This window comes from Rhinolophus hipposideros (assembly GCF_964194185.1).
Source record: "Rhinolophus hipposideros genome assembly, chromosome: 15".
In the NCBI taxonomy this organism is placed as follows: domain Eukaryota; kingdom Metazoa; phylum Chordata; class Mammalia; order Chiroptera; family Rhinolophidae; genus Rhinolophus; species Rhinolophus hipposideros.
The window spans coordinates 28,842,016-28,869,008 of NC_138061.1; the positions used below are offsets into that span (position 1 = coordinate 28,842,016).

General features: G+C 35.1%; 2 protein-coding genes and 1 long non-coding RNA gene across 6 annotated transcripts in view; 2 read left to right on the top strand and 1 right to left on the bottom strand.

The window, feature by feature from the left end:
• The window catches only part of LOC308507832 (protein FRA10AC1), a 34,726-nt gene extending 18,363 nt beyond the window's left edge, over positions 1-16,363 (top strand). For all 3 annotated transcript variants that reach the window (XM_081073545.1, XM_081073546.1, XM_081073547.1), the window contains exons 12-14: positions 3,909-3,947; positions 10,313-10,391; positions 12,656-16,363. In XM_081073545.1, coding sequence (XP_080929671.1) covers positions 3,909-3,947; positions 10,313-10,391; positions 12,656-12,698 — 161 coding nt within the window. In that variant the 3' untranslated portion in view covers positions 12,699-16,363. The remainder of the gene's footprint in view (positions 1-3,908; positions 3,948-10,312; positions 10,392-12,655) is intronic.
• Positions 16,364-16,705: 342 nt separating this feature from the next.
• Positions 16,706-26,993, bottom strand: part of PDE6C (phosphodiesterase 6C) — a gene marked incomplete at both ends in the record, with an annotated part of 37,000 nt that continues 26,712 nt past the window's right edge. Inside the window, 7 exons of one of the 2 annotated variants that reach the window (XM_081073543.1) lie at positions 16,706-16,802; positions 18,932-19,088; positions 19,455-19,538; positions 19,654-19,728; positions 21,917-21,980; positions 22,066-22,173; positions 24,113-24,213. In XM_081073543.1, the coding sequence (XP_080929669.1) occupies positions 16,744-16,802; positions 18,932-19,088; positions 19,455-19,538; positions 19,654-19,728; positions 21,917-21,980; positions 22,066-22,173; positions 24,113-24,213 (648 nt within the window). Of the gene's footprint in view, positions 16,803-18,926; positions 19,089-19,454; positions 19,539-19,653; positions 19,729-21,916; positions 21,981-22,065; positions 22,174-24,112; positions 24,214-26,993 lie in introns of those variants that run through there. The other variant, XM_081073544.1, reaches the window with a different exon arrangement.
• LOC308507833 overlaps positions 19,083-26,993 on the top strand; it is a 32,446-nt gene continuing 24,535 nt past the window's right edge. Inside the window, exon 1 of the long non-coding RNA XR_013994941.1 lies at positions 19,083-25,881. This is a non-coding gene — a long non-coding RNA (uncharacterized lncRNA). The remainder of the gene's footprint in view (positions 25,882-26,993) is intronic.

The window sequence follows — 26,993 nt, forward strand, 5'->3', positions numbered from 1 at the left end:
AAGATTGATATAATGTGTCCTTAGAACCTAGCATGCTTCTGTGCTCATTTACTTAGTAAATGTTTAAATCCATCTGTCAGCCACTTCTTCCTCAGCAGTCCTTAAGCTTTCTAAGCCTTCATTTCTTCATGTGTAAAATGGTCATGATAATAGTACCTAACTCATAGGATTGCTTAGAAGTTGAAATGAGAAGAATGCATGTAAACCTTTTGCATAGTACTTGCCACATAGTTAGCTATTATGAAGGTTACTGCTAGTTACTTTTTCAGTCCATAATAAAGTCAGAGTCAGATTGGCTGTAATTTAGAGTGAATCGGAATTAAATTAGGTAGATAATGGTAGATTGAATTAGATTCAGGTCAATGTTACCATAATACTTGGACAAGAGAGGGCTCCCTTGCTCCAGATATGAAGATCATTAGACAGGTTACATTCTTACGTCCATGTTTTTCTTCTTGCATATCATGATATACTTAAGCATATAGTATCTCCAAGTTTTAGAGTTGGTAAAATTGATAGATGGTGAGTGGAAAATACTATTATTTTATTGTTTATTGAGAAATGGTATTTGAAGCAGACTGCCTTTTTGTCTCTATCTTAATCTTATTTGCTAACTCCAAAATAAATTTCAGTAAGTGAAAACTCTCATTTGAGTTTTTAAAAATATTTATGCTCAAGTGCCAGTGAAATACTTAATGTATCATATTTGAGAATTTCGTTGCATTCATTATTGTATTATATAATATTGTTACATTCACATGATAGTATGATATTGTATTAATCACTACATATTTCAAATTAAAGAACTAATCTCTACCTTGTAAAAGTTTATTCGGTACCTTCAAAACAGGAAACTGGGGATGATGGGGTTAGACCCCTCAGATTATACATACATATGCATGTGATCTTCCTTACAGATATTTTTCCTTTAGTGTCCATATTTCAGTAGATCTCTGTCAACCTCATTATTTATGTTTATATATTAATATATTTCTCAAGTTCTCTCCACCCTAGTTCAAACCACCATGTTTTCTCGTCTAGGCTACTGGTTCCTTCACCACTTGACATCCTATCTTCCCTCCCCTTAATCTGTTTATCATGAAGCAATGATATCCTGTTGTTCTTAGGATAATAACCAAAATCCTGGACAAAGCCCAAAGGCTCTATATGATCTGGCATACAAGGATTGTTTCTTACCATTCTCCACCTCACTTTCACACTCTACTCACATAGTCTTTCAGTTTCCATAAATGCCAAACTTCTTTTGTTTTAGGGACGTAGATACTGCTTCCTTTCTTCCTAAAGTCCCCAGTCCTGTCCTAACGCATCCTTCAGATCTACTCCTTCAGATCTGCTTAAATGTCACTGCCTCAGGGATCCTTTCCTGACTCCGTATCTGACCATGGATCTATATTAGGGCTTCCATTTATAATACTGTCACAGCTCTGGAGCTTTCCTTTATTGCACATATGACAATTACATAACAGCCCAAGGAGGACAGGAATTCAGTCTGTTTTGTTTGTTGATATAATCCCAGCACCCCATTAGCACATTAGGTGTACATAATAAAGAATGAGAAAATGAAAGACTGAAGATTGTTTCAGGGCCACTTCTGGGATAGAAAACCAAAGCAGAGTGGAATTAAGACATCTTTTTCTTATTTACTTATTTAGAGTATTTTTGATAGTGGAGAGTACATGATATAGTTCTTTTTTTTCCAACTTTTGTGGTATAAAGCAGAAAATGACAATTTAGCAAACTTACGGGAAAATTGGGTGGAATTTTTAAATATCTTATCTGGGATCATGTGGGTTGATCTTGATATAATACTTTCTTGCTAGACCGCCTGAATTTGGCCCAAACTTCAGTATTAATTAGTGAATGCTTAATATTTCAGCTACATTTGACACTCCTTCTCAAAACAATCTACTTTGATTTTCTTCCTGTCTTTCTGGCCTCTCCTTACCTTTTTAAACCATAGTTCCTCCCCAGTCTTACTCTTAGGTTTTGGAGTTGCTCAGGCTATTGTAGGACTTTCCTTCTCTCCATTCTCCCTGTGTGATCCCATCTACTCGCATAGCTTCAGGTCACTATCATACAAAATGTTAAATAAGTGGATGGATGGATTGGATGGACGGACAGACAGATGGGTAATTGGATAGGGCTAGGTAGCTTAGCAAATGGTTGGAGGAAAAATGTAAGAAAGGCAGAGCAATAGTTTGATGCTGAGAACCCGTCTGCTTTGGCAGGTACTTAGGCATACTGATTTGACAGAAAGTTCAGGGCTTAACCCTTCTCACCACGCCCCATTCCCAAACTCAGTTCCTGGGGAAGGCCTTTTCTGACATCCTTCACCTCACTTCTCCAGGCAAGGTTAGGTCCCGTTACACGTACCAGTAGCAACCTGGACCTTTGGAAAGGCTTATCACCCTTGGAATAATTTGCTTATTTTCTGTTAAGGAAGGACTGGTGAGTTGTTTGATTGTCTCTAATTCTTAAGCACAGTGATTGCTCCACATAGTAGGCCTTCAGTAAATGTTAGATGAGTGAGTGAATCAGTAAATTTCAACCAGTTTCTCAATGTTGAAAGAACATCAGAGATGTCAGACCTGGAATCGTGATTGAAAAGATACTCTGTGGTTTTGCTTTTCAAAGCATGGTCCTCTGGCATTGTCCTCACGTGGGATCTTGTTAGAAATGCACAATTTCAGTCCCTTCCAGATCTCTTGTATTGTATTTTAATAAGTTCCTGAGATGATTCATGTGGACAATAAAGTTTGAGAAGCTCTATACTTGTTCTGCTTTTGCTTCAACACCTCCAGGGAAAAGGAGCCCATTACTATTCAAAATACGCCTTTACATTTCAGATAGTTATAATTGCTAGCAGGTTTCTCTTTACGTTTAGCTCAAACCTGCAACTTCTTGCCTTCAGTTCCATTTATGTTCTTAAGCCTCTACAATAAGCCTAACCTTTTTTTTACCTATAGACAGTTGGAAGCAGGTATCATGTTTCTCATATGACAGAGAAGAATACTTCTAAGTTTCTTTTGCCACCAGAAACTTAGCTATGTTTTTATTTGCTGTCTGATGACTAGGAAATAAGGAGGAGTGAAGAAGCAATTAACATAAAATAGTCACTGTGGTACAGGCCTAGGCTTTCTTTTTTACCCTGTAATTCTTGCACTCGCTTTGGCCTTAAAGGGGGCCATTCATGCAATGGTTTTGGTTTAGGGGACCTCCTATCCAGGGAGGTTGGAGGAATTGTTCCTCTCCATCTATTATTTGTCCTTTTTTTGTTTGTTTGTTTAGCAGCCTTCAGAAATATTTCTCCTGAGGTCCTATTGCAGGAGACTATATATAGTGATAGTTTTAAAAATTACGTTAATAGAACTTTAGTACTTTTCTCTTTCCATTTCCTTCACTGAATAACCACTGTAGAACTGAATGTTTTTGTTTTATGACATAATTGTGTGTGTGATTTTCAGTTGCTAATTACTGATTCTCACCTGTAAATCTTTGAAAAAGTATTGTGAAAAATGAGTATTTGTAAATTGCTTTCAGATGTTGAACTTCTCTTTAGATAAAGTATTGGTTATATTATACCTAATGTATGGGTTGGTTCATTGTTTGTTCCTTTTAGTAACATGAAATTATTCTACAGATATTTGTTATTTTTTAAGGTTTGTGCTAGGTATTCCAGGCCATCTGAGAGCATAAAATATCCCTGCCTAAAAGAACCTAACATTTTAGGGAGAAGTCTAAGGAACACGAAAGATTAGAAGACAGTGAAGTGCTTTTCTGTAAGACTGTAAAGTAAACTCAGCTATTGGGAACAATTCTGGTTACAGCTACAAGTGTTGCACCACTGCAAGGTGATTCTTAACAAAACAATGCTGTTTCCATTTCAGGACATTCATCCTCAAAGAAATCAGAAAACTCTGTAAACAGTAAGTATCAAGTATTTCTTTATTTAATAAAAATATATAGATTCAACTTATTTGCAATTTGGGTTTTCCATGAATTGTGACTGGCCCTGATGTAAATTATTTTGTCTTTATGCTACATAAGAAAAATCATAGAAAAAAGACCTGATATGTATGATTTCTCCCCCATTTTATTAAAAGTTTTCTTATTTTAAGTATAGAAAAACGTAAAAATGTTTTTTGGCGGATACAATTGGTACACATTTCAGTTTTACATTATAGAATATGATGGAAGAGAAACGGATCAGGTTGGAATGGAAAAATCTGAATTGGGGAGGTGGATTAAGATTTAAGAAATATTGCTTATGTTATATGTGACTGAGTTATCTGTCATTTTGGTGATTTTGATTGATTAAAGGAAGTATGTGGTTTGTACCTGGAAAGCAAATGTTGACAACTGGTTGCTACTGGTTAGTTTTTTTAATAAGTCCTGTGGTTTTCACAAGATTGGGTCAGACGAAATTTGATTTTATTGAATATTTGCTATAAATTTTATTATTTTTCCCTGCAACATTCCAAAAAGTATTCATAATGACCTACAAAAATATATACAATAAAGTAAGATTTTTTTAAAGGTAAAATTAGAATAATGGAAAAATAAAGGTAGAATAGCAAAGCAAACCTAAAGGTAAAATTAATACAGAAAAATGTTTACCAAAACATCCTGCATAATTGCAAAGGTAGATCACAAATTTGTCACTGTTCTTCCTAACAACCAAACTGAAGAAGGAAACTACCAGTAGAATGATTAATTATACCCATATGATAATAAAGAGAACTCACAGGGTGTTTAGCTTTTTCCAGGCAGAGCTTTGAGAACAGAATCTCCTATGGGTTCATAAAAGGGGCCATCCAGTTGTGATACAACAAACAGTAATACAGGGTTGAATTTCTTAAAGACTTTGCTTAGGGCCTGACAATAAAGTGTAATTCAACAGCATACCTAACTCATTTTATAATATCTGGACTTATTTTATTAGAAATTTAGAAGTTTAAGACTTCTAGGCTTACTTGGAAATTTATAAACAATTTTTTTTTCAAATTTTACTGTAATATATATTTACTGTGGCAAACTCAAGAAAAATTTTAGTAATTACTCCATATCTCTCCATTCCAGTATAAACATTATTAGCATTTTAGTATGATTCTTGAGAATTTTTAAGTGTTCCATAATCATAAATTTTGTACTAAGAGAATAGTAAAATATAAATTTTAAGATATTTACTGTTTAAAAATTTAATGAAGAGGGAATTATCAGTGGAGGCATTCATCTAGTTAAGGAATGTAACATATTCCTTATAAATTATTTTGCTCATATCAGTTTTGTTTTCAGCATGTTTGAAGTGTCTTAAAGCACTGACACTTCCTTTTTCCCATGTCAATCCTAATTTATCAGCAAGCAAGTCCTAAATTAGGTGAAGTGTAGTGCAGGCATGAGACTGATAGACTTATGCTATCTGGGGTAGTAAAGCAGTAAAGTAAAAGCATACACAGGTTAAAGTGGGAAATTCTGTTTTAGTTGTACCCATTTCCAACAGTACATGGCAATGAGCAGTGTGAAGGCCTATTTAATATAGAGGGGAAAAAATTGCCCTTTCCAGTTCCAAATTTTTCATTATTAAAAAGTGTTTGGGGCAAAGGTCTTAACTTACTCATTTGTAGTCATTCTTTCATTTATTCTTCCTTCTCCCCTCCACTGCCCTCCCTGCAGGTCAGACTTCTAGTAGTAGGGAGGGAAGAATGTGGTACCCAGACTGAAGAACCTTTAGCTTAGTTTGTTTTCTTGCTTTTTATTTTATTTTTTAAATTATTACTAGTTTCAGGTGTACAAAACAACATCATAATTAGACATTTACAAACCTCACAAAGTGATAACCCCAACAAGTCTCCCACTCCTCTGACACTACCATGCTATTGCAATACTGTTGACCATATTCCCTGTCCTTTTCATCCAGTGATTATATATATATATTTTTTATTCTAGTTGACATTAATTAATATTATTTTATATTAGTTTCAGGTGTATAACACAGTGGTTAAACATTTATATAATTTATGAGGTGATCCCCCCAATAAGTCTAGTACCCATCTGACACCATACATAGTTTTTATAACATTATTGACTATATTCCTCATGCGGTATTTCACATCCCTGTGACTATTTTGTGACTATGAATTGGTACTTCCGAATCCCTTCACCTTTCTCACCCATCCCCCAAGTCCCCCTTTCTGTACTGTGCTTTACATCCCTGTGACTTATTTATTTTATAACTGGAAACTTGTACCTCTTATTGTCTTTCACCTATCACTCTTCCTTTTAGCAACCATCAGTTTATTCTCTGTATCTATGAGTCTATTTCTGTTTTGTTTGTTCATTTATTCTGTTCCTTAGTTTCTACATGTAAGTGAGATTATGTGATATTTTGTCTTTCTCAGTCTGACTTATTTCACTTAGCATAATATCTAGGTCCATCCATGTTGTTGCAAATATTAAGATTTCATTCTTTTTTATGGCAGAGTAATATTCCATTGTATAAATGTACCACAATTTCTTTATCCAATCAACTATTGATGGGCATTTCAGTTGTTTCCATATCTTGGCTATTTTGAATAGTGCTGCAGTAAACACAGGGGTGCATATATTTTTTTCGAATTATTGTTTTAGATTTCTTTGGGTAAATACCCAGGAGTGGAATTATTAAGTCATAAGGTGGTTCTATTTTTAACTTTTTGAGGAATCTCCATACTGTTTTCCATAGCAGTTGCACTAATTTGCAGTCCCACCAACAGTGCACAAGGGTTCCCTTTTCTCCACATCCTTGCCAACAGTTGTTTGTTGATTTATTGATGTTGGCCATTCTAAGGAGTGAGATGGTATCTCATTGTGGTTTTTCTTGGCATTTCTCTGATTAGTGACATTGAACATCTTTCCATATGCCTATTGGCTATCTGTATGTCCTTTTTGGAGAAATGTCTATTCATGTCCTGCTCATTTTGTAGTTAGATTGTTTGTTTTTTGTTGTTGAGTTGTGTGAGCTTTATATATATATAAATTTCAAATATTAACCTGTTATCAGATCTATCATTGGCAAATACATTTTCCCAGTCAGTAAGATGTCTTTTCGTTTGGTTGATGGTTTCCTTTGCTGTGAGAAAACTTTTTAGTTCGATGTGGTCCCATTTGTTTATTTTTCTTTCATTTTCTGTGCTTGAGGAGATAGATTAGAAAAAATATTACTGAGAGTTTACTTCTTCCCATGTTTTCTTCTAGGAGTTTTATGGCTTCATGTTTTGCATTTGTCTTTAATTTTGAGTTTATTCTTGTGTACAGCATAAGAAGGTGATCCAGTTTCATTTTTTTGCATGTATCTGTCCAGTTTTCCCAGCACCATTTATTGAATAGACTGTCTTTACCCAACTGTAAATTGTTGCTTTGTTCTTTAGAACTGGTCAGATCAAAAATTAAGTCTATAAAATCTGACCTGTCAATTTGTTATTGTAATTGAAACTTGCTACTTCTACAGTAGACCAAATTATTTAGGTATCATATAATATCCAGAAAAATCAAGATGATAGACCTGCTTTTATTATTCCAAACATGTAGAGAAAATTATATGCGATTTGAATCACATGCTAAAAAGAACATCGCAAACTTAAAGCACATCAAGAATAGAAAAACCAAGGTGTTGACAGAACTTGAAATTGTGTCATAAAAAAAAGGTTGAAGGAACTGTTGATGTTTAAAAAGTGAAGGGGTGGGAGGGATAGGGTAAGGAGATTAAGGAGCTTTTTAGCCGGACAGAGAGATCAGAGTGTTCTTCTTTCAATGGCAGTTTCCTAAGTAACTGTAATTCAAAATTATCAGTATTCCATTGTGACATATTTTGGGGCGACCTGCCCTGGGCCCTTTCAGGTGCCTGGTTGGCAGAACTAGAGTCTATGAATAAGAATTGCCTGAGGACAGATTTTTGGCCTAATTTAAGGAAAAACTTTTCAATTGGGAGTATCTGAAGAAAACAATGAGGGGAATGGACTACTTTAGCAAGTAGTGAGATGTCCAAGCATAGATTGGACAGCTACTTGTTATCCCGGGTGTTGCAATAAGAGCTTCATTCATTGGATAAGTGTTCAATTAAAGACCTCCATGACCCCCTTCCATCAGCGAGAGTCAGTGACTTAAAATCTGATCTCCACTTGCCAATAATCAGTACATAGATGTGAAACTGATGCAAGAGCATCTCTTGGTATTGCCCGTTCTACTAACTGTTATTTCTTTAGCAGCACCCCGCCCGCCTCTGGCGGGTTGTAGCAGTTATCATAAAAATCAGGGAACTAGAATATTATAGATTCGTAGGGTTGTTAAGGACCATAAAGGTCATGTAGTCCAGGCTTGGAGATGTGATTCTCTAAGGATATTTGGCCACTTTTTCAGCATGTGCTCTTTCAAAGAGAGTTATTTTATAATGTTGTCACAAACTGGTTTGATTTTTTTAGAAAAACTTGATTGTCTGGTATCCAAAAACTGAGGTAGGCAAACTGGCATGTGCGAAGTACTCGAGAGGAAACAAGAGAGCAGCTGGTTTTAAGGCCTTTTGAAATTAGCTTCCCACTTCCAAAGGCGTTGTAGGTTTTGTTCTCTGACGTCATTAACAAGGTGACACCATAGGGGTAACTTTAGTAGGCCTAACTATTTTTGTGTGCTTTGTTTTTCATAAAAATAAGAGTAGAAGACTTATTTATTCTTTTTTCTCACATACTCAGTTTGGGACACTGGCTGCCATTGAGTGGGAATGTTATTCCCAAGGTTTTATATTTTTATCATCTTTGTATGTAGATCATTAGAAATACAACCCCCCCTCCCTTTTTTGGCCACTTTTTGTTAGCATTTGTGCCAAAATAGAATCAGTACCAAAGTTCATGCATCTTGATTCAAGGATCCAAGTCCAACAGGTAAAAAGCTAGAACCATTGTGACAAATCAGTGCTGTGTTATTTTTGTGTTGAGTTTAACCAAGGGATATTCTTTTACTGACATTCTGTATTGACTGGCCAAATTTGTGTCATTTTTTTTTAGACAAATGGCCATTATTGGAATGGAATTATTTGCTAATATAATTACTTTGTGGCATATAATTTTATTGCCTCATGATTTGTTTTTCAGTATTTGATAATTTTTAGTTGACTAATATAGGGTGATTCATTGGAAACATGTCTATATTGTTATATTTTTAAAATAGAAGTATCTATTTTTTATGGATTTTTAAAGATAATACATGATCATTGTTTAAAATAGAAAGAAAAAAAAAGAAATTCTTAAAGTAAAAGTATCCCAGGACCACAAGTAATATAATCACTATTAAGTTTGGTTGGTCCTTACAAACTTATAATATATGTATACATACATATATAATACTATATAGATATATGTAATGTTTTAACCATAAATCAGTTTATCCTGTGCATGCTTTCTGTAACGTTTTAAAAATTTGATATAGCATAGATATTTCCCCATGATAATACATACAGATATGCTAAGGTTTTCTTAAACAGCTGTATAGTATTTATTTAACCAATCCTTAATCCCTAATTGGTAGGAATTTAGCTTTTCATTTGTTATTGTTATACAATGAACATCTTTGTACATATATCTGAGGTGTTCATTTATTTTAAGTAAACAATTAAATTCCTAAAAACAGCATTGCTAGTCAAACGGTATGTAAATTCTAAACTGGTCTATATTGCCAGATTTTCCTCAAGAAAGAGTTTACAGAATTTTTACTCCTAAAACTGTGTGTATGACAAGGCCCGTTTCTTCACTGCAATAGGCCTCTTCTAATTAATGGAATCAATATTAATTTTTTTAAATGTCTGGCATTTTTTCATAACTAGCTGTTCCTACCCACTACTTCAGTTCTTGAGGTCTTGATCCTAATGTAAATATATTCTCTTCCGAAATCTTAACCAGAATGTCTTTTGTATGACTAATAAAAATAAGAAAGTAAATCAAAGACAATCACATATATTGCAAGAGATATTCCTTTATTAGTTAATACTATTGGAATTGCTACTTTAACTCAGTGTAACTTAGAGAAGTTTTCCATGAGACTTTATGGTCTTTTTCCTGAGACTTTTTGGTATATCTCAGCTTATTTATTTACTTTTAGAAAGAACTTATTGGTCTGATAGAGTGAATTTTAAATTTCGAGAGAGCCATAAAAGTTGAAGTTAAACTGCAGTTAAATCTGAAGTTAATTTAATTGCATTGGTGGGTAGTTCAAAATATGTTTTAACTATAATACTCACTTTTTAAAAAATCTGTTAAATGAACAGGAAACTCTGATGAGGAAGAAAGTACTTCAGAATCTGAGCTTTGGAAAGGCCCAGTACCAGAAACCGATGAAAAATCACAGTAAGTCCTTATATAAATAGATAATACATACCCATTACGTCAGTTTAGGAAGCTGTGACGACAGCCATTCTTGATAAGAGTTAATGAAGAAACTTACCGTCATGAATGTGTGTTTAATGCCAAGGACCACCTAGCATGATAAGATCAGAGTGTATTCCCAGCCATTGTTTGTGACCATAAACATCCAGCTTGTCCAGTTTCTTGGTGAGTAAATCTCTCCTCAGCTCACCTTAACAAATGACCTTCTGGTTTTTGCTTAGATTCCTTCAGAGAAGGGTTGTTTACTAGCTTCCAGAGCAGTCCATCCATGATACTCTGATTATTATAAACCTATACAGGGGACCCCCTTGAAGATATATATATAGGGGTATATATAGGGGTAAAAGTTTACTTACCAACACCCACTTTAGCCCCCAAAGACAGATAACTCAGTACATGCGTTGTTCTCTGTTATGGGTTGGAAGAGCTGTCTGGATATGGGCTGGAATGTTAACAGTTCTTGTCACATACTGGCATGTTCACCACTTGAACTTTATCTGTTAAAAGACGATAAAATAATACCTACTGCATAGAGTTTATGAAAGTTTAATGAAATAAAGATTATAAAGCACCTGATACAATACCTACAACTATAGTAAGTGTTCAAATAAATTTTAGTCCCATTATGCTGGTCCCTAGTCATGTTGGTTCATAATAGAAAGAGACCTATTAAATCAGTTATACTACACTAATTTAAAAGCTGATTATATAACATATTGCTAATTATATGATATATTCTGAATACAATAGAATTCAAGTGTGTTGGAAAGAGGTCTTTTTAACAAGATTACTTTTTCTGTGATCTTTAACCTTTTATTTATTTATTTTAGCCAAAGAATTCCTAAATGTGTGGTCACTATACATCACATTATTAAAAAGTTATTGTTGTAAATAAAATATTGCTATCTTAGTTAAATTATTGACTAAATTTTCAACCATATAACTTCCCCTTGAATAGCTTTACAGCTGAAAATGACAGAATAGGTCTTAGAGACAACTCACCTTTTTATGCCATAAAGATAACATCAGTAAATCCCAAGAAGGCTGTCATAATCCAAAACTCTTTGTGACCTTATAAAAACTTGACATTGATCAGGTACTGAACATCTGAGTCCACACAGAGATTCAGCTAATTTATATATTTAAGTTCTTAATACAAATTTTAAAATTCTACTACGTTTTGCTGTCATGCTAAGGAAAAGGGACCGTAGCATGGAGAATACCAAATTGCAAATAATTCTTAAATCAACTTTATTTGATTCTGTAATTAATTTTTTTGCAATTTGAACATGGTTGTGATGACTTTGTGTATTCACAATTATTTAAAACCAAGTTATGGAATCCCATTGTGAATTTCTGACCTAAAAGAGCATTTTCTAAAGATACTGGTAGACTGAATTTGACTGTCCAGCTTGGTTCCCTGTTCCCAGAAGGAAGAAAAGCAGTTGTACATACATTTAATCCTTACAGCAACGCTATGAAGAAGTGTAATATTCTCCATTTAACAGAAAAAGAAACCCCTGAGCCCAGAGAAGTTAAGTAACTTGGTCACCCAGCTAACAAGTGACAGAGCTAAGACTTAAACACTGTCTGACTTGAAAACCTGTGCCATTTCCACTGTACCACTCTGGCTCTTAGCATTAATTTTTATTTAATACTTAGTAATTTTCATAGTATTTTCATACATTATGTTATAAATTAATATCTTCTTTCAGAGTTCTATTCTTTGTTCTAGACATAATCTTTACTGCTACAGTTATATATTTACTATTCTCTTAGTAATAAAAACTTGCAGCCTAAGCAGATTTTCCCTATTCCTAAGAATAAGTCTTTTATTTTTCCTTAAAATAGTTCCTTTTTCATTCATTTCTTGATCAGACTGGAATTTGATGAGATGGAACAGAGACATTATAAAGTAAACGCAAAAAGTAAAGAGAAGCAATAACATTTTACAAAATACTTTAAAGTAAAATCTTAGGTAATAAATACATTTAGGGAAAGGTTCCAGTGTACAAAACATTTTAATTATAATCAATTTGGGTATAGTTATTTTAGAAGCTAAGAATCATTTGATAGCTGGCTGAATCATGAAATATGTTGATATATAGAAGAATCAGCAACTATATTGAATTAAAATATTTTTATTAATCTCGTGATATGTCACCTTGTAATTTTTTTCTCTAATTGTTGATATAATCAATATATATGCCTTTTATTTTAAATAGGGAAGAAGAATTTGATGAGTATTTTCAAGATTTATTTTTGTGACATGGAAGAAAGGAGTCTATATTCCTTAATGTGCAAGTACACTGTGAAACTTCAAAAAGTTTTATCTACAAGTTGCAGCTTGAGTGGTTTGTCTTTGGAAATAAAAATTCAGCTACTCTCAAGACATCAGATGCTCTGGAAATTCGGTAGTTCTGTTGAAAACACTTTCCCCCATCCTTTGCATATCTCTTTATCTATAACTCTGTTCCATCTGTAGCTCCTAGAGGATTGAGCTAGTATACTGTACAGAGACTCCATTGCTCCTTTATTTTGTACAGTTTTTTTCACTGATTTATATTTATTTTTCTTTGCTTCAATTAGTTGAAAATTATTAGGATTGTTGGAGCCTGACAAAAATTATAAAGTAGGTTAAGTATATCTTCAACGTCTTTCCTTTGATACATTAGCATCCCTCTTTTGGGCACCTGTTTTCCCATTACCACCTATTTCCAGCTGCTTTTTCTTTTTTCTTTCTCTTGCTTTGCTTTCTTCTCACCTCTACAACATAAGGAAGTTTGTTATAATCAAATTTGACTTTCCAGTGTGTGGATAATTTATTACAAAATAAGTTAATACCACAGGAAACCAAATGAGGCCCCAGTAGTCTAAAACAGAGGATATGTTCACAAAAGTTATCTGCAACGGAGCTTACACAGTAAGATAATTTATCTGAATAATACTGTGTGCATAGAACTTATCTCAGATACGGTCATGCAAATATGGATTTACTTATATGCAGGGATATATTATAAAATACGACTTCTTAATTCAGAGTCCATATCCCCAAGAGTCAATGGCTATGCGTCAGGAGTTCTAAGTAATCCTATAATCTGTGTAAATTTCTGTGTCTGTGTGTGTTTTTTGGGGAAAGGGTTCATACTTTTCATCCAATTTTCAAAAGGATTTATTGATACATTTCGTTTTTTTAATTTATTTATTTTTAATTGGGGAATATTAGGGAACAGTGTGTTTCTCCAGGGCCCACCAGCTCCAAGTCATTGTCCTTCAATCTAGTTGTGAAGGGCGCAGCTCAGTTCCAAGTCCAGTCACCATTTTCAATCTTAGTTGCAGGGGGCGCAGCCCACCATCCCATGTGGGAATTGAACCGGCAACCTTGTTGTTGAGAGCTCACACTCTAACCAACTGAGCCATCCGGCTGCCCCAAATGTATACTATTATTAATGACAAGTGTGGGATAATTGGCATTAAATTGCAAAATAAGTAATTTAGTGTCTTATTTTTAAATGGTTAGTATCAGACTTTTTTTTTTATTAGATAGTTATTAATTCAGTAAATATTTTTCAGACTTCTATTATGTGTGAGGCATTATGTTGGACAGTGCTACAAAGGAACTATCTAGGAAATAATAATGTTAAACATTGTTTGAAAGTCCCTTCATGTTTTAAAGAAATTATGTCTTTTTTTATCCAACTACTTAAATAGTGAATAAAAAGGAATCTTGATTTCTGAGGAAAAGTTATTCCAATGTTCAGCAACAAAACTGATAATGGAATATATGAAGCTAGACATTTTAATAATAAAATGTATTCATAGTTTAATAGTCATTAGAAAATAACTGTAAAATTAAATATTAACTTGGGAAGATATCTACCATGTTTCTCCGAAAATAAGATGTAGCTGGACTGTCAGCTCTAATGCGTCTGTTGGAGCAAAAATTATAAGACTCGGTCTTATTTTAATATAATATAAAACTGGGTCTTATATAATATCAGACCGGGTCTTATATTAATTTTTGCTCCGAAAGATGCATTAGAGCTGGTGGTCCAGCTACTTCTTATTTTTGGGGAAACATGGCAAGACCCTTTCAAAATAGATTCATGTATTTGGAATTACAAGTACAGTTTATGTACATCAAGTTCATTTCTAAATTTCATCATTATATGAATACCTAATTCCTTCATACAGTGACAGGTCATATTTTTAAGGAGTCTTTGAAAAGACCTCAGAGATGTTGAACTGAGAGATTAATAGTCCAACAGAACTGTTTCAAACTTGCAGTGCATTCAGTGATATTCAGTGGAACACTGGTTTGGGATATGAAGCTGTACTTTCCTATAGTTGCTCTTAAGCACAGTTCCTATTTTTGCAGACCTTCAGTGGTGGCACATCTCTCCCCCATACTAATTTGTTTCCTTGTGAATGAGGAGGGGAAGTTGTTTGAGCTGACTGATTATTTTGGGGTCAAAAATTACATAAATTAGAGATTTTTTATGCAGTTTCTAAAATAATGCTAGAAGTGAGTTTCAAAATTATTTTAAGCAATAGAAATAAGGTGTATATACAAGTACCACTTCCCCATGGTGATGACATAAACAGACAACACTCATTTGGGTGTATATATCGAGTGAGGTTTTTTTCTTCCTAAAAATATTTTATTAACTTTCAGGTACTCCTCATTTATACCTGTTTGATATGACATTTATTCAAAGTATTATTCATTAATATTTACCAGGCACCTACCTTATACCAGGCATGTCTCTAGGTGCCAGGATGGAGCTATGAACCAAACAGACAAAAACAGACAAAACCTTTCCTCTCATGGACCTCACCTTCTAATGTGAGAGTAACAGTTGGGATCCTAAGTACCTAACTTGTGAAAATATAACATATGGTGACTGGCTTCTTGACTGCTTAAAATTATCTCTAGAACAAAACATTTGAAGTTCATAGATCATCAATTCGATTCATAATACTTCAGGTATCTTTTGACAGAATCTGTGGTGTGATTATTATTATTTGGCCTGTTTTCCAATTTGGTCTATGATTATAGATATTAAAAGAAGAAATCTTAAATTTTTCTGATGTCCAGATATACACCATGTAGTAGCAGTAGTTGATTGTCCTTAGTTTCTCTTGATAAGTCAGTGTACAGAATGCCTGCTATATAGTTCTAGTAATCTTTTTTTTAAAGTAACTTCTGTTGAAGTCCTTCCAAATGACTTTTAATAAGTAAAATTCTTACATAATCAACTCACATGCTTTTTAATGCATAATAATTGTTAGCCGATTTAACGTACATTGGGATTATCCAGGTAATGTCTTATAAATTGATAATTCTTTCAGTTAGAAGAATAGTTCTGAACATAAAATATTAGCTACACATAAAATAATTGATTTCAGACTTGCAGAGAGGGATGGGCAAAGGACCAAGACATAGTTTATAAACTTACAAAAGTAGTAAAAATAGAGGAAAGATGATAAGCATTTCAGATGGAATAACATTTGACATCTTTTTTCTTTGATACATTCTATACTGTATTTACTCTTACATTGAGACGTAATGTCTTTTAGTTTAGGAAGGGATTTGAGGTATAAATTGCAAGTATTAATGTTATGGGTGTCATATGTTGACATTCAGAGTCATACGTTGAAATTCAAATCCCCATACCTCACAATGTGACTGTATTTTGGAGATAGGGTGGGTAAAGAGGTAGTTAAGGTAAAATGAGGTCATATGAGTCCAATATGTGTCCTCATAAGAAGTGATCAAGATATAGACACACAGGGAAAACCATGTAAAGACACGGAGAAGACGTCCCTCTACAAACCAAAGAAAGAGGCCTCACAAGAAAGCAGCCCTGCCAACATCTTGATCTTAGACTTCCAGCCTCCAGAACTGTGAGAATAAAATTTTCTGTTGTTTAAGCCACTCGGTCTGTGATATTTTGTTATGGTAGCCCCAGCAAATGAATATAATTAATAAGAACTCTTAAAGAATTGGTGACTAGTATCAGGATTATTTAATTTTTAATTCTTTTTTAATTTAAAACAAATTGGCACCAAAAATGCACTCATTTTCCTCTTATTTTACACTTCTGTTGAACTTTATTTTACCCTCTAGTGTTTTCAGGTTAGCAGTATATTTTCTCTTGATAGTCACAAGAGAAAGGGGTGCCACCACCAAAGCTCCTCTTTTTCTGTCACTTGATGATTTGCTGAATGAAATTTGCTGAAGTTATTTTGAATATTTTGTTTTTCTTGAAAAGTAGAAACAATATTTGAAATTTAGATCAGTTGTATTATATTACAACATTAGACATGTTTTGGACTTTCTGTCATCACCACCACCTGAATTTTCTGCAACTACAGTAAAAAGGAGAAAAGCAGTATTAGTGAGAGTCAGTGGAAATACAATGTTTTTATTCTAACACTCATATTAGTATTAACTTTATAGCCTAATTAATAGTTCTAACTTATTGCAAATACTAAGGGTTTGACCATTGAAAAACCTGAATTCATATTCAGAAGAGGTCCGTTTGAAAAATGGAATCTAATAAATGATGCCAGTTATAACATCTGTTTCTCAAGAGAACCACTGAACTACACAATCTGGGAATCTGAGTTGTTGCTTTGTGCCAGGGACAAAGCTTGTTGCCTGGAGACACAAAATAATGTTCCTAGTTCCCAGAGGCCTCAGTATAGTAGGAAAAAAATTCAGAAGTAATTTTTTATATACGTAAAGTATAGAAAGTCTATGTCCAATATACTGAATACTACTGTGTTTCTCCAAAAATAAGAACTAGCCGGACAATCAACTCTAATCCGTCTTTTGGAGCAAAAATTAATATAAGGCCCAGTCTTATATTTTATAAGACCGGGTCTTATTTTATTATAAGCAGTATAAGCAGTATTAGTGAGAGTCTTAATTTTGCTCCAAAAGACGCATTAGAGCTGATTGTCCAGCTAGGTCTTATTTTCGGGGAAACACGGTAAAAGAAAATGTCAGGAGCCACTTAAAGGACCTGATCCCCGTTCATCATAAAATTGAGATAAAGATTTAATTGTACTAAGAAATACCTTTGCTTTCACTTGCTCAAGAAAATGACATTTGTTATCTTTTTGAAGTGCAAATCAGATCTTACGCTCTCCTGTTTAAATCCCTTTAAAGATTTCCCATTAGTCTCCTGGAGGTCAAATCCTCAGAGAGGCCTTGAAGACAACCCACTACCTGGCAGAGCTGCCTACATTACCAACTTCCTCTGGTACTTTGCCCTGTTGCTCTCTAGAGCCCCATCTACACCACTTCTTAAGTTCTTCAGTTGCACCAAGCTTATTGCCAACTTCAAGGCCTTTGCACATATTCTGTTATTTCCCTTCCTCCCCAACCTCTGCCTTTGCTTAGCCAAAGCCTCAGTGTTTAGCAGAGGCATCCTTCTTCAGTAAAGCCTTCCAGGATCCCTCAGGAGCACGGGATGCCCATGCTTTCTCTGATAGTTACAGTTACCGTGTTTCCCCGAAAATAAGACTGGGTCAGATTAATTTTTGCTCCAAAAGACGCATTATATTCAGAGTATGTCATCCTGAAAAATCATGCTAGGGCTTATTTTCCAATTGGGTCTTATTTTTGGAGAAACATGGTAGATAATCAGTTGTTCATTTATCGGTTTCATATCCAGCTCTCCCACCAGGAAACCCCTCTTTCCCCAGGGCCTGCCTAACACAGGGCCTTGTATAGAATAGACACCCATCAAGTGGGTAAGTGAATGGATATCAAGGAGTCAGAAACTTTTTATTCTGTTGAATAACCTTAACCTTTTAAGCAAAATTCTTCCTCCTCCTCTGAAGTGTTTAAAATACCACTACACACAATAGAATCTTCTGAAAGGAATGTTGTATCTCCTGTTTTATAAGGCCTTTCCAGATAGAGGTGATTTCATTGTTAAACAAGAATTTCTTGGAAAACTTTGAGTGCTGAGCTTTCAAGACAAAATGTGAAATCATCACGTTAGCATTCCACTTTAAAGATGACATTTTGAGACATCTGATGTATTAATAGTTGATCCTAAGCATCTTAACAGGCTTTCTGAAGACGTTAAACCTAACAGAGTGACTTCAGGAGTCGAAATTTCATCAGGGAGAACAGCATCGTGTGGAGACATTTGAAGCGCAGGCCAAGTCTTAAAGAGTACCTGTGAAGTCACCTCATTCAGCTGGCCAGCTTTGCTTTACATGTAGGGCTTCCTTAAGTCTTCCGAGATCTGTAAAACCTCCTCGGTATATAGAAAGGAATATTAAGCTCAGAGAGGTTACTCAAGTTGCTCACAATCTCACAGCTAATGCACAATGTTGGGACTGAAACTGTTTGCTCACCGAACCCTGATCCCACTGATTTCTGTGGTTTTCATGTTTCTAAAAACTCAGTGTTCTGCAGAGGTACCTCAGCAGCCACCTTCTAGGTGGATTAAGCAAGAAGGAAAAAAATTCCATCTAACCTTTTTCAATCATGTTTTGTTCTTCCTGCTTTTTCACGTCTTCTTCAGTTACCCTCATCTTTGCCTCATACGCATCAGCTAGGGATTTCCATTCCATCCTGTTATTCTGAAGACCATTCAGCATAGGTGTGACTTCTGTGTGAAACCGTGAGAACTCCTACAGAGAATTTTAGGTCAAAACCTACTTAAATTATATGGTTGATATTCAGTACTTTTATATGCAAGGGAATTGTAAAGCATTGTAGTGCTCAGAGCTGCTAGGATGAGCTTAATTCAGTGCTTTGGAAACAGGAAAAGGCAGGTGCTGTCTTTCCTGCCTGCATAAATCAGTCTGTTCACATCTGAGGTTTCGCCTTTTATTCCACCCGTGAACGAGAGGTCAGGATACTACCTAAACTACTTTGGAGAAATAAGGACACCCCTAATGTCTTTCCATGTGGGTGCCTTTTTAACTTTGGTTACAGTTTGAAAGAAAGAATCTCATCCAGATGATGTATTTAACTCAATTAATTTGTTTACTTACCTTATATACAAAAGTACAAACAAAATCAATAAATCCAACTTGAAGTTTAGGTAGTTCATCTTTTTTGTTTCTGTCCATCATAGGCTAGAAAGAGAAATAAATATCTTTAGAAATATAGTGTTCTAAAGTTCAGTGAACAAAATAGACTGATTTGTATCAATTTTTAATAAGTAGTACATTTTTATGACAAGGTCCTTACAATAGGTTGTTGCTGCAGCACTGTTCTCTCCAGATCTCCTTGTTCCCAAAATTCATTTGCAACCAGAAGTGCTACCTGCAAATAAGAAACCCTGAGTTCATGAAAACAACTTACTAATAGAGAAAAAGCATTGAATTGGCATGTTGACATTTAAGGACGGGTTTATAGTTAATGTTTGGAGTACTGTAACATTATGCTCTTTGGTTTTAAAAAGATCTCATTTACAGATGATATTGAAATGGGAAAGGGGAATTTCCTCTGTTTCCACGTTCCACACTCATTCTGGGAGTGCCTGTGTCCTATTTGCTGTCGCCACCACCTCTCAACAATAAAAAGACGAGATGAGAAGATGTTTCATTCCATTCCATTCCACTTCAGGCTCTAAAGCTTCCCAGGTCCTCCTCTTGTCCTGCTTACCTGTTAGCATGGAGCGTCTATCTGCATGTGTGCATGTGCACACGCCCTCATACCTGCACACAGCTTTATTTGTTACAGTTTGCGGATATTTCAGAGTTAATATAGTTTTAAAAAAAAACCAATATCAAGTTCATTGAACACCTACTAGCTGCCTTACATTGGCATGAACCAGGCTTGCCAAGACGTAAACTTTTTCTTTAAGTTGCTCATAATCTAGTGAAGAGAGTCATGTGAACAGTGTGCTTAGTGCTATAATAGTCATCGTGTGAAATGCTATGGATCAACGAAAAGGGAGTAAAGATATGTTTCATTGAGGGGGAGGTTACATTTATGCTCTGTCATCAAGGATGAATAGTAGTTAGCCAGGATAAGAGGAGGGGGAGACTGTGCAGAGATCAAATTAAACGTCCATAGCTTATGTGAGTAGGAACTTAGAGTGTGCGATGACGACAAGGGAGAGAGTGATGGGAAGTGAACTGGGGGGTGTAAGTTAAGGACAGGTAGTGACTGGCCATGTAAGCTTTGCTGGGAAGTTTGAATTTGATTCTCTAGGCCAGTGATTCTTATTCCTTGAGCCCTAAGGATCTTCCAAAGTGCTCTAGTGGCCCAAGAAGGTGGAGGCCAAGAGAGATTTAAGCTGAAGTAGGGTTGCTTTTATTCTCTTTTATAAGGTGATTTGTGTGTGTGTGTGGAGGAAATAGACTTCTTTTTTTTAAAAAAGTTGAGAATCTCTGGCAGTGGGGAATTTAAATAGCTTTTTAAGCAGTGGAATGGCTGAGCAGAACTGTTTATAAAGGAAGCCAGCAGCAGCTCAGAGGAAGGCTGGGGACTTAATGATGAGACAGGATCACTGAGGAGGCTATCGCCGTAGTTCTGATGAAATTCTGAATGGAGGTTGTACCACTGGTGATAGACAGCAGTGGTTTTGAAATGGAGAAGATGGAGTCAAGCAAGACGCTAGTTTGCTGGCTTGGGTGGCTGGGTGGATGAAGGATAACAGGAGGAAGAGCAGGCACATCGGGGCAGAAGGAGCACCTGTGTTTGGTTTTGCACTTGATGTTCTAATTATTCTATTTTTACAAATACAATAGTTGTATTTGTATTTATAGTTGAACCCAGTGAATTTTGGCTTCTCTTCTGCTTAAGGTTTTCCCTAGAAATTACTGAGGGAAAAAGAAGCTTCTTTTATCCAATTACTAGTAAGAAATCCAGGGGTAAACTAGTGGCTCCCCACTCTCAACTCCCCAAGGTTGAGGAGAACTCCCGTGGAAGGAGTTCATCCTTGAGCATGAGCTCAGTGCCTTCTCATAGTTTACAGCATGTTGACGCAGAGGTTGTAGGAGCAAAACCACCCTTGATGGAGGAAAGCACTGATGATTCTTCCTTGTCTTGTGCTGATTTATCACCTCTATTGAAAAAAGTCAGACAATCCCTGAATAATTGTATATAAACATTTCGCAGCCTGTTCAATGATAAGGAATTCTTTCAAGAAAGCATTTTCTTTCAATATTCCCTCTGCTTGTCTTGTTCTGGGGCCTGATCAAAAAGACATTGTCCTACTGACATCTGTGAGCTCTTGAAGGCTGTTTGCCTTTCTCGATTAACAGAAACCCAACAGGGAACATTTTATCAAGTTCCTCTTTTTCTTCTTTTTCAAATTATAAACTGAGAGGACAAGTTCAGGGTAATGAAAGATAATTGCTTATAAAATATATAGTCATATAACTGATAGCTATAATAAAGTTCTGAGGTAAATAAAGTTGCCAGGTATCTTCATGTTCGCTTTGACATGGGACCTAGGCAGTGCCTGGGAGTGTGGCAGCAAAGAAAACATAACTGGACTTGCCTGGCTTTGCACCTCCCAGGGCTTGGTTATAGCTGACAAGTCACATGCAGTCATCATCATTGCCCTTTGGAAGAAAACAAAAATTGTTAAAATAGACATACAAAATAAGTTATTTTTGCCAAAAGAGGAATAAAATTCTGACCACTCACATGATAATCTCTTTTTTGGTTGGATCAACGGTTATGTATTTGATAGCCTCTTCTTCAGTTTCCATTTTTTCACAGACATCAACAATTTTTTGAAACATGGTTCTCTTCCTAAGGAAAAAAAAAAGATACAGCTGTGCAACATTTTTTAGCATATCAGACCAGAGATAAAAAGCACTTTAATATGTGCCTTTTCAGATTTCATGTTCCGACTTTGCATCATATGTCTACATTGTGGATCTAAGGGCCAAGGGAAAGGAGAAAAGGGAGTAGCTGTGTAGCCTTAGCATAGCAAGGGTTTAAGACAAAAAGCACAAGTCATAAAAAATGTTGATAAGCTTGAAAACATTTAAGTTACATGTAACAAAAGAGATCATAACATAAAGGCCGCAGGCTGTCATGAGATAATATGTAAAAACAACGAAAAACTTGGAACCCCAAATATGCGAAAAGATGTCCAAGCTCACTGGTAAACAAGAAAACACAAATCTGAACAATAAGATACCGTCTTACACTCAGCTTAACAAAATAAATAGATTTAAATGTGCTCAGATCAACAGTAATCCAGATAAGGGATAACAGAAGCTCTCGTGCACAGCTGGTGGAAGTTTAAATTGGTACGACTCGAGTGCAGTTATGCAATGTCAAATGTAAGATACGCAAACCCTACAGCAATCCCATTTCTGGGTATGTACTTTAGAGAAACTCCCACACATATACAAGGACATACAATGCAGTATTGTAGGTAATGATGAAAAATTGACAGTCTAAATGTCCATAAATAGAAGAATGGCTGAACTAATTATGGTATGTTCATACAGTTGAATATGCAGTTAAAACAAATGAATTGGATCTCCATTTACCACCAAGGTAAATCTTTAAAAAAAAATGCACGAAGAAAGCAAGTTGCAGAATGGAAAATTTAAAAACACGCTTTGCAATACCATATAAGAACATGGAGGAAAGGACGCATATACATCAGGATTAGTGATGTCTGCAAGGCAGGGAGGAGGGGTGCTTCATGGTGCAGTAGGGGTGGGAGGCCTCACTTGTTTCACCTTTTTTCTCCTTTAAAAAAAAAGAGATCTAAAGTGTGGCAAAACATTTGTTGAATCTGGGTTATGGATATGTGGATATCAATTATATTATTCTAAGTATCTGTCTTCATGTTTGAACTATTTAATAACTAAATCTTTTCCCCTTCTCCGCCTCCCCCCTCCTTCACTCCAGTTCAAGCCGTTGTTTCTCAGTCTAGTTGTGTAGGACACAGCTCCCTGGCCCATGCTGGTATTATGAGCCTTGCCCACGGCTCAGCTCCAGGGAGAGCTATCGTTCACAATCTTAGCTGCGGAGGGCGCAGCTCACTGGCCCATGTGGGAATCGAACCGGCGACTTGGGTGTTAGGAGCATGGTGCTCCAACCACCTGAGCCACTGGGCCAGCCCAATAATTACATTTTTAATTAAGAAAGATCAGAGAGGTACAGTTTGATACTTCCCATCCAAGTCATTAAATATTTTGATTCTATCTCTGATTCACCTTTTTCTAATCCACTTTCACCAAGCAACTTTATGGTTCACTGACAAGAAAATATGCAGAAGCTTGCAGTATCTAGTCTCCTTGGGAGCTATTATTATAAATTATAGGCTGGTATTCTGCTGTGTATAACTCAGAATTCTGTGAGCTTGGTTAATAGGTGTCAGTATCAACTCCCTGACTGACAGGATCAAATGTCAGACTCCAGACCATGGTGAATTCGCCAGAACAAAACTACCTTGTCAGGTTTTGTGGCATCACTCTTCTGATCATGCACCAACCTTGCTGAATATTCTTCAGACTTCTTCAGATAACAAACTACTTAATATCAGGGGCTTAGATTTTAAAAATACTTTTCTAGATGTCTAGTAAATTCACTGTCAGGCATCTTATTCTATTGATAATCCAAAAGGAAAAAGAATAAATGTGTGTGTGAATAAATGCCTTTCAACTTCAATGCAATGGATCGTTAATGGGAAGCAGAAGCACACAGTATAAAGAAGTTCTGTACTTACTTGAAATATAAAGCCAGGTCAGTTGCTATTATTGCAACTTCAAACAAATGAATAACTGTTTCAAACTGGCGTTTATTTAGGTTCTGGAAGATGTTTAAACTCTGTAAGATGAAAATTCACAATCAAGTGTAATCATTAATTTGCCTTAGATTCAACAAACAAACCAAACTATGCTTAACAAAAATAAAAATTATTCTGCTATAGAGAAGAGAAACACTAAGTCTTTCACTATTTTGCTTTCAATTTTTATTTTTTGGATTAAGTAAACTTCTCTACTTTGAGTAAGATTAATTTAAACTATAAAAATAAATATTAGCAAATGTTCATGTAATCAATATATGAGTTTTTGGAGTAAATAAGTGTTTTCTTCCAGGACCATTGAAAAAATAATAAATGATTAAAAAATTGATTGTGTTAATTGAAGAGCTTTATTAAAGAAGATCTGGCAGGTATTCAATTGTTAGACACGTTGAATTATCCACCAGGTAATTTCAGAATGATCATAGAAACCACTGGAAAACTTTCAGAAACTACAAATTACATTGTACTCTTGTGTATGTAGGAAAAATAATGAAATCCTTCCAAGTTGTTCTTAAAATGTTTTCTTGAAGTTATGTTTTACGAAGACAACTCCTTCAAAGAGTTTCCGACTAATAATCTCTTCACATATGGATCTGCTTCATTTCTTAGTATTCTAGAAAACCAGAGCAAGTTGGTCTAAATAGACCATTTTAGGTATACAGGCCAAAGGACAGATGTATAGTGGTTTGGCCAAATGAAATTGACAGTTATGAAAAACAGAAAAATTATGAAAAACTGGAAAAAAAGAGGAAATAGTCTAAACCTATGGAGAGATAGGGGCAGCATAAGAATACTGAACTAAAGCACCAAATAATAATAGCAAACACTCACATAATAGTACTTAACACGCACTGTTTGGAGTGTTTTATGAATACTCTTAATCTCAACAAACCACAGCACAGAAAGGTTAAGTAACTTGCTCAAGATTAAACAGTGAGTACGTCAGAACTGGTATCTAAATCAATGCAGCATGGCATGACACTGCCTCTCAACAAGAACCCCGAGCTCAGTTCCCAGATTCACCACTTGGTAATTGTATAATCCTGGACACGTCACTTAACATCTGCTGAGTGTTTGCTTTCTCCAATGGGTATAATAACAGCTGCCCCGTGTAACTGCCTAGCACTTAGTCTATGATCAATAAATATTTGTGGAGTGAGACTGTAACTGGGAATGCATTTTAAAACTGTAAATTGCTACAAAGGCTGTATCATTATTATTACGTAAAGTTTTGAGGCAAGCTCCAGGTTAAAATAGAATTGCAAATCCAAGACCAAATATGGCTGTGTGTCATTCCAGGAGATTGAAATATTAGAGAGCAAGAAATGTATAAAATCTCATTTTAGATACATACTACACTATATATTATGTAAATCTTCACTAAAGTCATCTTTTTATAACTACTTCCGGGGCAAGAAAAAAATATTTTTACACAGCAGATATAAGCTGTGATATTTTTTGTTAAAATAATGAGTTCGTAATAGCAACTATAGTCTTTTTAAATCGACAGAGTGAAGAAATGGCTGTCGAACACACCAAAGTACAATAAAAAGAAAGCTTGTCTAGATGAAACTGAGCTTCTTACTCTAGACAGTTCACAGAGCCCTTGGACATATCAATCCAGAATCTCTGAACCAAATCTTCGGGATACAGGCTATTTTCAACCCGGTCTGGATTAGCCAGGAAGAGTAAGTGGGTCTTTTGTCATTTTAATCCCACTTAATCTGCCCCTGATTTTGGTACCATGGTGGCCTTCCTTTGGACTGGTGGTGACACAATGGCATGTTTATGTCAGCAAGTCACTGCCTTTATTTGTTCATCAATGTGTATTTTTGTGTTTCAAAAGTAATGTGCATTATGTGATTCCAACATATACTTTGTAAATCCAGTGACACTTAAAGTCATCCTTGATTGCAGTACTGGGGGGAAGTGGGGAGCATGTGTGGAAATGCCTTAAACTTTTAAGTAAGTTAATGTTAAAAGCACATGAAGTCATTTTAATACTTAAAATATTTGTATACTGAAAATTTGCTAGAGAGTAGATCTCGGGAGTTCTCACCACACACACGTAAATATGTGAGGAAATGGATACGTTAATTGGCTTGATTAGTAATTATTTCACTGTGTATCTATCTGTATATCAAAGCATACACACCTTAAATATATGTAATTTTAAAAAATAAAGTTAAAAAGTTATTAAAAAGATCAAAATAAAAACATTATAGAATGGGGGTGGGTGGGAAGCAAAACAGGCTGTTGAGTTTAAATGATCCCTTAGGATAGAACTTCCTGTCTCTACCAAGTGTCAGATTGTACAGAGTACATAATCTATAACCATTGACCAAATAAATCAATATTTATTTTTTATGCACCAATTATTTTAATACATATTTGTAAACCTGGATACCTGTTGCTATTTGCTGAATATACGTGTGTGAGAGAAAAAGCTATATATGAAGAGAAATATAAAAATAAATATGACATCTTTTTGTAGTCCATTTAAGCCATTCCTTTTTCCAATCCAAAATAATAAAACAGCTGTATTAAAGCTGACAGACTGTCAAAAGGTCTTTCACTTTACAACGTAAATCAGTATTTGATTTTTAAAAAAAGATGAATAATGACATACTTTTAAAATTAGTATAATCAGGGAAAAGAGGTATACATTCAACTTTTGGTACTTTTTTTGTAGATAGCACAATATATCTGAATTTCACTCTTACCTTTCTTTCTCACTCATTTTCACTTTCATCTAAAAACATGTACAAGTCTACTAATTCCAAAACCCTTTCTTAATTCT